The sequence below is a fragment of the Podarcis muralis genome, chromosome 7 (assembly GCF_964188315.1).
Source record: "Podarcis muralis chromosome 7, rPodMur119.hap1.1, whole genome shotgun sequence".
Classification (NCBI taxonomy): domain Eukaryota; kingdom Metazoa; phylum Chordata; class Lepidosauria; order Squamata; family Lacertidae; genus Podarcis; species Podarcis muralis.
Genome location: NC_135661.1, coordinates 55,029,122 through 55,044,766, shown reverse-complemented (window position 1 = coordinate 55,044,766; position 15,645 = coordinate 55,029,122). Strand labels below are relative to the sequence as shown.

At 44.6% G+C, this 15,645-nt stretch overlaps 1 protein-coding gene across 1 annotated transcript in view; it reads left to right on the top strand.

Moving 5' to 3' along the window:
- Window positions 1–15,357, top strand: part of CHST8 (carbohydrate sulfotransferase 8) — a 242,213-nt gene extending 226,856 nt beyond the window's left edge. Inside the window, exons 3-4 of the mRNA XM_028739348.2 lie at window positions 8,499–8,536; window positions 11,891–15,357. Coding sequence (XP_028595181.2) covers window positions 8,499–8,536; window positions 11,891–13,039 — 1,187 coding nt within the window. The 3' untranslated portion in view covers window positions 13,040–15,357. The remainder of the gene's footprint in view (window positions 1–8,498; window positions 8,537–11,890) is intronic.
- The last annotated feature ends 288 nt before the right edge of the window (window positions 15,358–15,645 follow it).

Genomic DNA, 15,645 nt, shown 5'->3' with positions numbered 1-15,645 from the left:
CTGTGGTATCTGCCAGGAAGCTTGTCAAAGTCTTTTAATTAAACTTGCCCATGTATGTTTTGAGTAGTCCATCTTTAACTTGTGTCATGTATGAAATACGCTCTGTTTTCAGGCAGAAAATAGCAATTTTGATGGGACTGAAACTTTTCTTTCCCCTGTTAATCACATTGGTGAGCCCAGCCAATCAAGGATCACACCATGAATAGGATTGTTGTTGCTATTATTATTAATTACTCGCCCTTCACCCTAGGGTCCCAGGGTGGGTTACAACATTTAAACACAATATTAAATAAATTATGTTTATAGTATTATAATGTTGATTACTAATCAGAGTTGAATGCCTAATGGCATGATTGGGTGTAATTAAGTGCAAGGGAAATTTAACTGATTCCCCCCCCCCCAAAGAAATGCTAAGAACAACATCAGTGGAGCACCCATTACCAGCTTTAGTTTGTTCACCAGCTGCAACCAGTTAGTCTTACCACAGTGGACCATGCATTCGTAACCTTACATTTAGATGGTTGCAATGCACTATACGAGGGGCTACTTCTTGCATCTGGTTTAGAAGCTGTAGCTAGTTCATATGCAACTGCTAGAAGCCCAGGGGGTGCCCAGTTTCTCACACATTGGTTTACTGTTGAAAGAACTGCACTGGTTGCCTGTCAGATATGGAACCTTCTTCAGAGCTTTGCTGTTGAAATCTAAGGCCTTAAGCAACTTGGGACCACTGCTTCCCTCAGCACACACCAAGATGATTTTAAGATTATCCAAAGAGACATTGTTGGTCAGTCTACAACAGAAGTATATCTTCTCAGTGAGAGCACTCTGGGATACCCTTGAGAAGTCAGTAACCAGTTTTAAACAGGTTGATGGGGCTGATGTGAATTGTAGTTAAGCAAAAGTTGGATGATCCTAGTTTAGCTATCCCTGGATGAAAGAGTCCTTCTTTGGGAAGGACCTCCATCCAGGAGGCTGGGCTGGCAGGATCTTTCTTCTCCATTGCCCCTGTGGTCGTATGTGCCACTGCTTGCCACTGAGCCTAACACTTAAGTCATATTTGATGCCCGTTGCTGGTGCTGTTGAAAGCCCTTTGTAGCATACCACCTGTCAGTGGATCTGACCAGCAGGACTGGTACCCTCCCATCAGCTCTTTGCCTCCATCATCCCCGCAAATGCTCCCATTCCCTTCATCACTTCTGGTTTAGCGGTAAACTATATTTTCTTATTACAACCAACCCACAAAACTAAGCTTTACAGAAGCCATAATCTGTCTGCAAACCAAGCCTGCAGACAACACCTAATCCTGCTTTGTGGGTAAACTATGGTTTGTAGAAATCATAACTTGCACAGTTTGGCTGCAATAGCAGATGGTGGTTTGTCAATAAATTGGAAGGACATCAAATCATGAAATGGGAGCTGGAGGTGAATAAACTGAAGGCTAATTCACAAGGCACTTACCGTATTTTTCCGTGTATAAGCCGTAGGTTTTTTCCCCTAAAAAATAATGTCAAAAATTAGGGGGCATCTTATACACGGATACATCTCCCCCCATTTTCTTAAATCTGAGTCCCCAAAATTAGGGGGAGTCTTATACATGGGGATGTCTTATAGACGGAAAAATACGGTAATTGTGGGTCAGTGTTGCTTCTGAATAAGTAAAGAAGAAGAAATGAGTACCCTGTTTCAGAAAAAAGAAACCAGATCTTGGGTTTGAAAAGGTTTGACTTATTGCACTGTGCTCACTGTTGCAACTTAACAAAATATTCCTGGGAGGTTAGTCCCATCCACTCAATTGAGCTTGGTCCCAAGAAGGATGCTTTGGACTGTAGCCTAAATATTATTATTCCTGCCCTCTCCACTTTTCATCAGCAGAAAATGCTCCTAGATTCCAATTCAAATGTTAAGTAAACTCTATTAAAGAAAGAAAAAAGATCCTCCCCAGCGTTTCTCACAGGAAGAATGCAATAAAAAGGAAAGCCTCTGTGAGAATTACCAAAAAAAGGAAGCTGTAAAAGCCTTGAGTAAACAGCAAACATTAATAACTTGCTCTGAAAGGAAAACAGCCGCAGATTACATCTGCTGGACAAGAAGTTCTTTGGGGCCGGCAAACGTGTTTCAGGACTTCCTCAACACTGCTGCTGCTTCTGCACAGGGAAATAAGAGGCCTCCTCATCTGTGATCATCTTGCACTGTTAATGTAATGTGTGCACAGGCTCAGGGACCATAAATGTCTTAGGGGGCAGCGGGAAAATCCCATCACAGAATCTTAAAATAAAAGGGTTCCATTGCGACATGCAAAGGACCCAAACTATAGACCTGTTCTGCGACACCCACCAAGCCGTAGGAAGTTGGTGGCTGCTTCAGGGTCTGTGCCCCTGGAAAGAGAATACTTACTCAGAGTAGACCCCTTGAAATTGATGGGCCGTGGCTGGAAGCAGTAATGCAGCTGAACCACTTTCTGGAAGCCACAGGAGGAGAGAGTGTCCTTGTCCTCCAGTTCTGTTTGCGGGCTTCACTTTATGGCATCTGGACTAGATGGACCACTGGCCTGATCCAGAAGGCTCTTCTGGTGTTCTTCTGTTCAGTGGAAGCTGCCTTCCATCAGTTTCTCCTGAGGCATTTTTATCATTATTTTAAAGACACATTGTGAAACAGCCTCTCCATGGAAATGTCACTGGCCACTTGAAATGACACTGAAGGGTGGAGGAGATGCAGAAAGCACTTTTTCCCCTTTCCTCTGATGAAAGCTCTGTGCAGGCCCTTCTGGATCCATTAACCTTCCTTGCTTCAGCCCATTAATTTCCTCTACTGCATCCAAAGTGGGCAGCCTGCTGGTGGTTGTGACTGCTGGGTTTCTCCTATCAGTAGAGTGGAGGGCTTGCTTGTCAAGGACTAGACTGGCAGGTCAAACACAAACCAAGTCAGCGTTGGTCATTAATCAAACCTGCTTTCCAGCATGTTGAGGTCCAAAGGCTGTTGAGTCAGTACCTGGTTGCATTGAAAGGACAAGGTTCTGGCATGACTGTTCCCCCGGACCAAAGACGAGCAGAACCGGGGGAGATATACCAGACAGTGACACACAACTGGTTCTCCAGTAGCAACTGATAAGAGCATAAGAAGAGCCTGCTGGATCAGGCCAATGGCCCATCTAGTCCAGCATCCTATTCTCTGGGTGGCCAACCAGATTCTTGTGAGAAACCTGCAAGCAGGATTCAAGCACAAGAGCCCTCTCCCCTCCTGTGCCTTCCAGCAACTTGCATTCAGAAGCAGCTGGTCAGGATCATCACTGGCGCAGGGGGATTCTGGGAACTGTGGCAAACTTTGGTCTTTGAAGTAACCTGTGTGTGGTCAAAATTTGGTCCCACCACCGCCACCTCTCACCTTCCATTTTACTCAATTCACTAAGTTCTTGTTGCAGAGCTCTGCAGCACCCTCTGGTGTTGGCTCCCAGTGCAGCAGAACTGGTCACACTGCCCAAAATCTGCCTCTGTTAGGTGTTCTCGCTTCCTCCTCCAACCAGTGGCACGGGAAGCCTGATATGCCATACCCCTGCTCCATGCCTTACCTCACATGATAACTACAACCTTATCCAAATCATTCCCACCTTTCCACAGTCTTCAAACATTCCCCAAACTTGGAACGGGGCAGTGGCATCATGCTGGCCTCCAACGTTTTTAAAGCTTCAGGGTATTGTTATTTTAAAAAAACAAAAACCCAAACCACAATGCTTTTTTTTCCCCTTTAAGCAACCAAGTACAGTTTCCTTCCTGCTGCGGGACTGTTTGTTAAAAGAAGCCAGCCTTTCTTTTTTCGAAGGGGCATGCTGTGATATGCTAGAGAAATTCAGAACTAGGGGGAAAATGCAATCTATTTGAGTTTAAGTTAACTTCTATTGATGTTACCTTGTTTTACTTTAATTCTGTTAATCCTTTCTTTTGTGAGGGTGGCCGCATACACAGCCTACATTTAAAGCACATTTAGAGCACATCACACACACACCCTAAATAATGGTGGGAACTGTAGTTTGCTAATGGTTCAAGGAATTGTACTCTGTAAGGGACAAATTAATGGGATTCTTTGGAGGAAGAAATATGCTTTGAGAGTGTGGTAGATAAAAATAAGATGAAAATAAATCTGACTCCACTGTGGGTCTTGGGGATGGAAGGATCTCCTGAGACATGTAAAGGAAGCCCATTTCATTATCCCACCAATGGGTTTAGCCTTCCTGAAGCAGCATGCCATTAATGGAATTCCTTCCCCTTGGAAGTATGGGTGGTGGCTTCATTTCTGGGGGGTTCCATCATCGCCCGAAATATGTACTTTTTGACCCAGATCTTTGATGAAAACTGGAAAGACCTGCTGCAAAGGAGCTTACCCATTTGCTCTGACAAGGTGGTTGTTTATATTCCGTGTTTGTATCAATTATTTAAATGGTTGTTTTATTAATATGCATCATTATTGCTGAAATGGGAATATTATAAGGTACCCCAGGAACCTGACTTACGGATGGCACTTTAGAAATGGAACAAATGAATAAACACATTGAAGGCATCCATGGTAAAGGGTGGAGACACCCATCCTCAAAACAAATGCCTCAGAATGCCATCCACTTCAGAATGGGTGGCTGTCTTCATGGCAAACAAGGCTGTTATTGAGCAAAGCTGTCAAGAAACCTGAGTGGCCAAAAAGTAGAGTACCATCTACTACACTGGCTCCCAGTACGTTTCCAAGCACAATTCAAAGTGTTGGTGCTGGTCTTTAAAGCCCTAAACAGCCTTGGCCAGTATACCTGAAGGAGCGTCTCCACCCCCATCATTCTGCCCGGACACTGAGGTCCAGCGCCGAGGGCCTTCTGACAGCTCCCTCACTGCAAGAAGTGAGGTTACAGGGAACCAGGCAGAGGGCCTTCTCGGTAGTGGCGCCTGCCCTGTGGAACACCCTCCCACCAGATGCCAAGTAAATAAACAACTACCTGACTTTTAGAAGACATCTGAAGCAGTGGCGGAGCTTCATGCTCTGCCACCGGGGGGCCAAGAGCAAGTGGGGGTGGCGCTGGCACGCGTCCCGGGGGCGGGGCGCATGTCCTGGGGGTGGGGCGCACCACCTGCAGGGGCATGACGCATATCCTGGGGGCGGGGCATGCTGCTTACAGGGGCATGGCACCCAGCACGGGCGGGGGGCAGCCGCGATGGCACCCTACCGGGATCACGCTGCCGGGGGCGGTGCACTCCCCCTGCACTCCTCTTCCTCCACCAGTGATCTGAAGGCAGCCCTGTTTAGGGAAGTTTTTAATGTTTGGTGTTTTATCGTGTTTTTAATATTTGGAGCCTCCCAGAGTGGCTGGGGAAACCCAGTCAGATGGGCAGGGTATAAATAATAAATGAGTAGTAGTAGTAGTAGTAGTATATCTGCTGGTGCTTTTTCAGTAGATAGCCAGAGTTTCTGACTCCCAGAAACTTCTGCACACTAAAATGCTGCTGGGTTTTTGTGAGGACTCCCCCCCCCCCCCAAAAAAAAAAAACTCATGCAGAAACGTGGCAGACTGAACTTAAAGAGTCGAAAAATTAGAAACCAAGAGAAACGAAGATTGACAGATTTGTCCCTCCCTCCCAGGGGAGCTCTCAGCATGGCAGCATCACCTGACACCCAGCGCACAAGGCAGACCTGCTGCTTTGCATGGGAGCCACATATGTGTCGCGATGCTTAATTCCAGACTCTGTGGTTGTGGGGGGTGCAAGAAGTGGAAATAAGATCAGAAAGAAGCATGGTACCATCTGAGGGTATCTATCTCATGGAATGCAACACTGGGTGCAGCTCCCAATTTGTAGCCACACCCTAGGGTCATCCAGATTCATGTGGCTTTGGAGGGGTAACAGGTGTGATCTGCCGCTGGTCAGGTTTCACACCCACAGCAGCAAGACCAAAGAAAAGTGCCTCCAATTAAAAAACGTCTGATAGGACTGAGCTGCAGCCTAGCTCTTCCATCAATAGGCTATCATGCTGTTGTGCAACAGCGCGTTGACCCGCGGTTCTCCTTGTCAAAAGTCTAGAGATTGCAAAGCCCCATTAATTAAACTGAAGCTTGCTCAGGCAGCGCTGACAGTGACAAGTGGCCGTATCCTTACCAGAGAGATGCATAAAGAAGCCAGCCAGATTGCATAATCCTCAAGCAATTTAAGTCACACATTCTCTCCATCTCTCTCTATCTCTTCCTGCATTCACTTCCAAGCAGCAAATAAGGGATCTTGGCTTTGTTAGCACGCTCCATGCCTGCATTGTAATAGACTAGCAGCCAGCGAAGCCGAATAAGTAGAGGAGCGTTGCCTTGTGTGATGCTGCCACTGCGTGATAGACATTTGTTGGCACAATATTATCCCATTTATATACAGGCCAGTTTGTGTCTTTGAATGGCCCTGGATGATGATCCAGACTCTGGGATAATTAGGTGCAGGTAGGATGGAAATGCTGTTTGCAAAGAGATGCAAAATGACAAGAGGCTGGGTGAGAAATGTGCTTGCAAAACAAGGGGCTTTCTTGCATTTGGAAACCTCGGGAGTTGGTGCAGCATGCCATGCAGGGCAGGAAAGAGGTCCCCCAGTGCCTTTAGTCGTCCCCCCTCACCACCACCAAAAAAGGTTCCCTTTGGTGCTAATAAAAGCTTTCCTCCCAGGGCTAAGAGTAGTGGGGGGGCTGGCAGCACTGGTGGAAGAAGAGGAGTGCAGGGGGAACACGCCACCCCCAGCAGTGTGATACCGGTGGGGTGTCATCTTGGCTACACCCCCGCCCGCACTGGGCACCACGCCCCCAGGACGCATGCCACAGCCCCAGGACACGCACCACGCCCCTGCAGGAGGCGCACCATGCCCCCAGGATGCAGGCCACACTCCTGCGGGCAGCATGCCCTGCCCCTGGGATGCTCACCAGCCCTGCCCCACCTGCTCTCTGCCCCCTGGTGCTGGAGCATGAAGCTCCACCACTGCAACAGAGGGTGGGGAGGGGGAGGGGCCTGGACCTGCAGAATCCACTGAGAAGTCTTTCATCCTTTGTACTGATTGGAACCAATCAGAGTGAAAGGAGACGAGTTGGCCACTGAGAATTGGCTTCTAGGGTCACTCTGAAGAAGGCGCTGAGGAATTGTTCTGTATGCGCCAAAGCGAAGCATTTAGGAACACTGGAAACAAAAAGAGGCTTCCATTTCAAAAATAGCGCACACAAGTTGTATTACTTACAATGCAACTTCAAGGAAAACACAAGTCACTCCGAAGGAAAATATTGAAGCACCTTTCCCCACGTACCTCCACAGAAAATGGTAGATCTAGCTGAAAGGCCGCACATGGAGATCTGAACTGATTGTTTCAGTGCATCCCTAATTATCATTATTATTGCATACTCTTAAAAGGGGCTGTGGCTATGAGGGGGCGTGGCAGTGACTGTCCTGAAGGGACTCTGCAGGGCTGAAATGGCCACTAAACGACTGGTCACTGATCCCATGCTGCGGAATACTCTTCCAGCAGAGATTCAGCAGACATGCTTGAAGCTCATTTTTAGATGTGTCTTAAAAACCTCTTTTGTGCTTTTCAGGATGAACCAGTTGTCGTTTGATTAATTTGTATTGTTTTTATGATATTTTATTATTTCATTGCCCTTGCGTATTTTCTTGCACACTGCCTTGATCTTATATATGAGGGAGCAATCTGTAAATATAGATTCAAGAATAGTTAATAGACGTAATTGTGAATGAGTTTTGATTCAGTGCCATGTTACGGTGTCCACACAGCCTATTTAGGGAAGTTTTTAATGACTCATTTTTTAATATATTTTTAATCTTTTGTTGGAAGCCGCCCAGAGTGGCTGGGGAAGCCCAGCCAGATGGGCGGGGTATGTATATGTGTGTGTGTATATATAAAAAAAAATAGGAAATTTGTAAAGTAATAATAACAACAATTCAAAATTTACTTTAATTTGAAGGGGGAGGAATTGATACACCCCACTGACACAGCAAAAAGAAGTTGTACATTTCTTGGGGTGTCTTTGTAATTAGATGTGTTTGTTATTGCTGGGACCTCCGGTTTCTTTTTCACCTGTCAGTTACCCACCCTATAGGTCTGTTATGGGGTGGGCACTTCCAGAGTGTATCATGTCCTCTAACTGCGAACTCTCATCAAAGGCAAAATGAGGTGACTGAGAAACAAGAGGAAGGTGCCAGTGTGTTCAGGGAACCCACACTGTTTGTGGAAGTGCAAAAATATATTTTTTATAAAATATATTTTTTAAAAGGGGGTAGCCTAATACAGGACTGAGCATGCTCAGAAACCACAGAATGTTGACTGACAGCTGAAAAATAAAATCAAAAGTGGGGCTGCAGGAGGAAGAGAGGGATACGCCTGCTGTAAGGGAATGGCAATCTGGAATCCTGATCACACACACTCTGATTAGGCACGAGAAAACATTTTGTTGCAAGTTCCTGCTTGTAATAATACTTTTCTTTCTTTGTTCAGGTTTGAGATATAACACGGGATCACAGCAACCCAAAAAAGTAAGTTGCCTCTTTTGAAAGGTTTTTAGGGAAGCTGCATAATCTGAATCATATCTGAATTACAGGGTGTTGGGAGATGCACGCGATAGCCTTAGAGACGACAGAATGATTGGAGGAAGAGAGATTGAAGAAGGCAGGAGGCGTCACAATTCCCCAGAATACAGATGTTCTTATTAAATTCTCTCGATTTGTTAGGCCAGTGCAATGCAGCTTTGTTGGTAGCTTGTTAGGATGGATAAATCTGATGCACTTTGCCTGGGAACATTTTGCATATCCACATTATGTATCAAACTGAACTAATAAAAATCCACTTTTAAGTCCTTTAGAATTGCCGGCATGAAAAACCTTGGAGAGATTGCTCCATCTAGTGGCTCTTAGTTATTTGCAACGGCATGAGCTGCCCTGTAAAAACCCCTTTGACATTTATGGGAGCGTTGCGCAGATTTTACCGGCACAGGGAGAAATTCAGTCGCAGATATCTGCTGATCGTGACATGCTAGCGGTGGGTTTATAAGCAGAGTCATGATATATTGCAAACCTGAATGCTCCTGAACTCTGCATAATGACCAGCTTATGGTGTCAGTAGGTGTCAATTTGGTTAAAAGCCCGTCTGCACAGATGGCTCACATCTTTCTAGAGCAATAAACTGGAAATGCATGGGAACTCTGGCAGAGTGAGCGATTCAAGAAAAATCAAATGAAACGAGGCACAGGAGAGGGACCAGACTGCACATGTAAGCCTGCAATCCTATGCCCCAACCCTTGCCAACCACCAGATGTTTTGACTATGACTGCCATCGACCTGACAGCTGCTGTACACACACATAACCCCATTACTGCTGTGTTGTCCACGTTTATTAAATACCCACAAATCTTCAAGTTCCATAAAACAACTGAGTCCATACAACTGAAGGGGAAAGAATCTTTCGAAAACACAAGAAAACCACACTGCAATTGCAACCCTAAAGGGGAAGGAGAACCACCAAGGGGAGCTGAGCCTGTTTTCAGAGCCCTGCTGGGTCTTGTTGGCAAGGTGGGCAGGAGGGCAGAGGTCCTCCATCCATTTACACTTCCCTGCTCAACGTACTGTTAAAATTGTAAACCATTTGTCTTGGGTTATTTCATTGTGGTTCCTCCTTTGCAGGGCATTGCACTAGAAGTCCTTTGGGACCCCTTCCAACTCAATGATTATATGATTCCATGAATGATCACAAGACAAATAAATCTGAATTTCTTGTCTCTGTAAGAATTGCACAGTGGTTAACACATGTAGTAGTTTCTAACTCTTCACTGTGCACACGAACAAGCACAGTTCTCGTATGCAATGCTATTCAATCTTTCTTCCAAAATTGCTGAGGAAAGTAAGCCCAACAGAACTTGACTGGTCTTAGTAGGCATGTCTAGGATTTCAGAAGGCAATAGCTCAGCCTAGTGGTACAGCTTTCCCACAGTGAAGGTGTCTGGGCAACTCTATGTGTGGGTGAGTTGAATATCTGAGTCATGGTCTAGGGCAGTGTTTCCCAACCTTGGGCCTCCAGCTGTTTTTGGACTACAACCCCCATCATCACTAGCTAGCGAGACCAGTGGTCAGGGATGATGGGAATTGTAGTTCAAAAACAGCTGGAGGCCCAAGGTTGGGAAACACTGGTCTAGGGCTCCGCATATGCAAAGGCTTCCCATTTTGTTTCACAAGAGGTATATTCTCCATGCACAAAGTCACTTTCTACTGAGTTGAGTGCAGCCCTCCTTATTGAACAGAATGAATGGCAGCAGGCACATCTGGTAAGAGCAGGCATAGGCAAACTCAGCCCTCCAGATGTTTTGAGACTACAACTCCCATCATCCCTGTTAGCTAGGGATGGTGGGAGTTGGAGTCCCATCTGAAGGGCCGACTTTGCCTATGCCTGGGTAAGAGCCACCAAATCATGGTGAGGTTTCTCTAGTCTTACTGAAGGTGCTTCATCCAAGCAGGAAACCCCAAATTCACCTTATAATTAGAAATAAATAGGAGCAGCACCATATCATCCAGCTAGGCTTTCCCAGTACTTGCTTGTGTTTGGGAGCAGATATCCTCCAGACTGCATCTTCAAGGTGAGGCTGTCCTGAATGCTGCCTGTGGGGTGCTGAAGTGCTCTGAAGGAATTAGCTTGGTTTTTTTGCAAGCAGAGCAGTGGGTGTTGTTGTTTTTTATCTACAAGTTAAAGGAAGCTTTTCCGTTGATTTTTTGTATTTAAAAAATCTGCTGCTACTCAGCTTGAACAAAGCAAAAATTTAAAAATTACCAAGCACTCCTTGATGGTCCACCAGGAGCATTTAGACAGCCTCGCTTCTCACAAAGCCCATGGACCGAGAGTAGAGAAACACAGAGACACAGAAAAACATAGAATTCTAGTGTACAAAACAGAAGAAAGTATAGAAAAACAGAGTGGGAGGCTTGGGAGGGGGGTGCTCATCTGACTCAGAGTGCTTCATTGACATTGCTGTTTGACATAGATAGGAATGAAATTACCCCATTCATCTCATCATTCAGCCCCAATACAAAGTGGTTCTACACTGCTAGTATTTACCGTATTTTTCCGTGTATTAGACGAGGATTTTTTACTCAAAAATCATGTCAAAAAACTGGGGTCGTCCTATACATGGATAGTGCTATAGGGAGGAAGCTGTGGGAGGCCCATGCTCTAGGGAGCTTCCCGCCCACAGTGCTGTGGGGGGAGCGGTTGCCCACTTTGCCAACCCCCAGCAATGGCCCTGCTGGGGTGATGGCGTGTGTGCAATTCCTCCCCAAAAAGCTCAACAACTTTGGGCCATCTCCCCTCATTTTCTTTAAATTTAGTCCCCTTATACATGGGGGCATCATATACACGGAAAAGTACGGTATTTCCACTTCAGCACTGAATCAGTGTCAAAGCATACCTTGGGATACAACTGTGAGCAGGTGGTACCCTCTAGAGGAAAACCTTTTGCAGTCACACACAAACTTACTTATTTATTGAATTTCTATACTGCCCTTCATCTGAGGATCACAGGGCAGTTTATAGTATAAAACCAGGGGGAGAATCTAACATAGTAAGAAACAATATTAAAAAAAAAAAAACCCCAAAGCTGTTTCCTAGCTGAGTCTTTCTGGTTTGCCCCTAGAAGTGATGCTCAAGTGAAGAAGAATACATTCAAAAGCAGAAAGGTGAAAAATAATTACTGCAGCGCCAAAGCTGCGTGCAAGACAATGCATTTCCTTCCATAGTTAAGCTGAGCTAAAACGGTACAAATAGCATGAGCCATTAAACACTGCAAGCTGTCCGTGGTGATGAATGCTCTCTCATTTAGTAATTTCTTGGGCCTTTTCTTCCATTAGGACTGCACATCCAGCAACAATCAGGACGGGAAAATGCCTCTGTATGCTGCTGACAAATTCCCAATCGCGAACCAGAAGGCTTCGCTACACCCCGTGCCCAATGGAGCTGCCCTGGAAGAAGGCACAAACAGAAAGCAGAACATCCTGGTGGTGATTAAAGACCATTCCCAAAAAAGCGCAGGAGCTAATTCTGCCCGGACTCATAAACGGAGGAGGAGGTTTGTGATCAAAAAGAGCCCCATCCTGATAGCCGTCAACAGCTCCTTCCACAACCTGCCCATTTTGAAATCGGAGGACAGGAATGACGTCAAGTGGAAAAGCCTCTACAAGACCCAAAGGGAGCGAAAGCAGATCATGAGAGAGACTTGCTCGAAATACAAGAGCAACAACAAAAGGATCATCACACCTTATCACGTTTCCAGGATCTTCGTTGAAGATAAGTACCGAATTTTATACTGCGAAGTCCCCAAGGCCGGTTGCTCCAACTGGAAAAGGGTCCTCATGGTCCTTAATGGACTGGCCTCCTCGACCAAGGTCATACAACACAACACGGTGCATTATGGGAATTATCTGAAAAGGCTGGATGGGTTTGATCGCAAAGGGATCAACCACAGGCTGAACACTTACACGAAGATGCTCTTTGTCCGTGAACCTTTTGAAAAATTGGTCTCGGCGTTTCGAGACAAGTTTGAGCATCCCAACAATTACTACCACCCAGTTTTTGGCAGACCTATCATTTCAAGGTACCGCGTCAATGCCACGAAGGAGGCTCTGAGGACAGGTTCTGGGGTAACCTTTAAAGAGTTCATTCAATATCTTCTTGATGTCCACCGGCCTGTGGGCATGGATATTCACTGGGACCATGTCAACAGGCTCTGTAGCCCGTGCTTGATAGACTATGATTTTATTGGTAAATTTGAAACCATGGAGGAAGATGCTAACTTCTTTTTGCATTTAATAAATGCGCCACAAAATTTGACTTTTCCTAGGTTTAAAGACAGGCATTCTGATGAAGAGAGAACAACCACCCAAATTACACAGCAATATTTCAAACAGCTCTCCCCTTCTCAAAGGCAACGTAGCTACGATTTCTATTACATGGATTATCTGATGTTTAACTACTCAAAGCCTTTTGAAGATCTGTATTGACAGTGGCAGAGGCACTGGGAGCTACTGTTGTGGTTCCCCATATGCAAGTCTGTGTAAAATAAGTTCCAAATAAACTGTACCCATTGGCAAATAAGCTAAGGACATATCTACACCACAGGTACTTACACTGGTCACACAGGGGAACCTGGGAAATGTGTTCAGAGAGGGTGGGAAATAGGGACTGTTGACAGCAGGGACCCCAGACTACAATTCCCAGGATTCTTTGTGGCAGAAGTCAGGGAAGTTAACCTGTTATAACACCAAGACAGGTTTCTAATGTAGAACCACCCTAAATTTACTCCCACGTTCAGGACAATCGTTGCTACACTCTGGAAGCACAACGTGCCCTTATGTTTTTCAAGAATCATCAACCTTGCAGTAATACTCCTATCCATGTTGTTGGGTTTTTAAAAAATGATTTTGGAATTAATAAATATAAAGAAAAATTGTCACCTTCAACTTATTCTTCAGTCTGCAAAGCTTGATGGCACATGCTAGGCAGAGCTATGGAACACTCGCAGCATAAAAAAAAGAAAGTAAGATAGGACATAGCTAACAATTAGGGAAGAAAGACAAATCGGATTTAAATGGGTTTACATACAGAATTTAGAGGTTCTGATCCAATCAAGATTTGTCCCCCCAACCACCTCTTGCATCAAGCACTCACCTATATCCAAGCCACTAGTGCATTGTTGGGTTGTGAAGTGCATTTTTTTTATATATAAAAAACTCTGGCTAATTATATGCAAAATTATACAGAAAATTATATACATATGGAAGAGTCACATTCCATGTGGTGCTATATTATCTGCAGCATAATTTGATAAGTATCCATACATAAGTATATTTATATAGTAGTATGTTTATGTGCCGGTTGCTATAGAAAATGTGTATATACATATCATATTATATGTATAATAATGCATATAGAATTGTAGAATTGTAGAGTTGGAAGGGACACTGAGGATCATCTAGTCCAACCCTCTGCAATGCAGGAATATGCAGCTGTCCCATATGGGGAGCAAACCTGCAACCTTGGTATTATCAGCACCGCAGCCTAACCAAATGAGCTATCCAGGCTCAGTTTTTTAACCAGTGATCATTGTTCATATCTTTAATGGAACCAGTAAAACAATTTGTTCACTTTTCATTGAGATGAAGGAGCAAGACAAAAATTAGAAAAAAGATCTGTGGATAAGTTTGATACAGACATTTTCAAATCATTCCACCCCTGCTTGCACTTGGTTATATATACACCCCTTAATTGTCTCCATCCCATTATAATTTTATCTATTATTTCCCCCTTTGGTATATTTCTACATCCAATGGCAGGGCTTTCGCACATGGGGTTGAGGGGGGGGGGGAAGGTTCCAACAAGAGTGTAGGTGTTTGTTTGCATCACACAGATACAAAATGAGAAGGGGAAAATATAGATGGTTTTGTGATACTCTTTTTTGAGAAGACAGAGAAATAGGATTTTACAAAAATATGGTTAGTAAAAAATAGCTTTATGGAGCTGTTTTCAGTTGCCTTCTGGGAGTACAGAGGGTGAAGGGAAATCTTTCCATATTAAAGTGTGATTTCAAGGATGCACGAATGGAAGGCAACTAATATTTAATGAACACATGAGTGCAAAATTAAGCCAGATGTTACAATTTGCAGGATATGAATACATTCTCTTCCATCTACAGCTCCCTTATGGCACATTCATCTGCAAGAAAATGAAACACAGCACATTTACATCTTTATGCACACTATTAAAATTCTTTTAATCCTTGGCATTAACATAAATCTTTAGTTTAATCTATGTAGTCTCAGGGAATATCAAATGTTGCCTTTAAAGTAGCAAATAAATTTAGATTCCACTTCCTGCCCATCAGGGTCCTTTATTTTTAATGGTTGCAAACAGTTTATTGCCCCCTTACAAGCCTCGGAGCACAGTTCAAGGTGTCACTTTTGTCTTATAAAGCCGGAAGAGATTTGGCGAAAGCCTCTTAGCACATCTGGGTTGCACACCCACCTAACACCCTGGTTAAATCAAAAGCACGCGATGACTACAGATGGCTGGATCTGTCAATTCTGGTTACTCTCAGTTTCTCATTTTTCCGATCTTCTGTTCAGTTTGCCACATCTCTGCAGCGGTTTGCAAGTTAAGAAACAAACAGTCCGCTGACAAAAATTCACCAGCATTTTAGTGTGCCTATCTTCCGATAAGCCATTTTAATGCAAATTTGCCTAATAAACACATTTTTGGCGAGACATTTCCCTAATATAATGCATTTTTAGGAGTTCCTGTTTCCAGGTCCCAGGCCAATTCTAGATCTTCTTGGACAAAGATGACTTTACTCCTTTACTCCATGTTATAGCTGCCATACATCCATTACCTGGATTTCAAAGGCAGAATTGACACCGGGGGGGGGGGGATTTCCAAAATGTAGAGCTTTGTCCTGTATCTTAAGCTACTGCCGTGCCCTCTATATGGGGCTTCCCTTGGAAACTGTTTGGAAACTGCTGTTGTTGCCGAATGCAGTAGCCAAGATTTTGACAGGGATGGATGCAAGAATGCATATGACATCTGGACTGAAGAAACTGCACTAGTTGCCTAT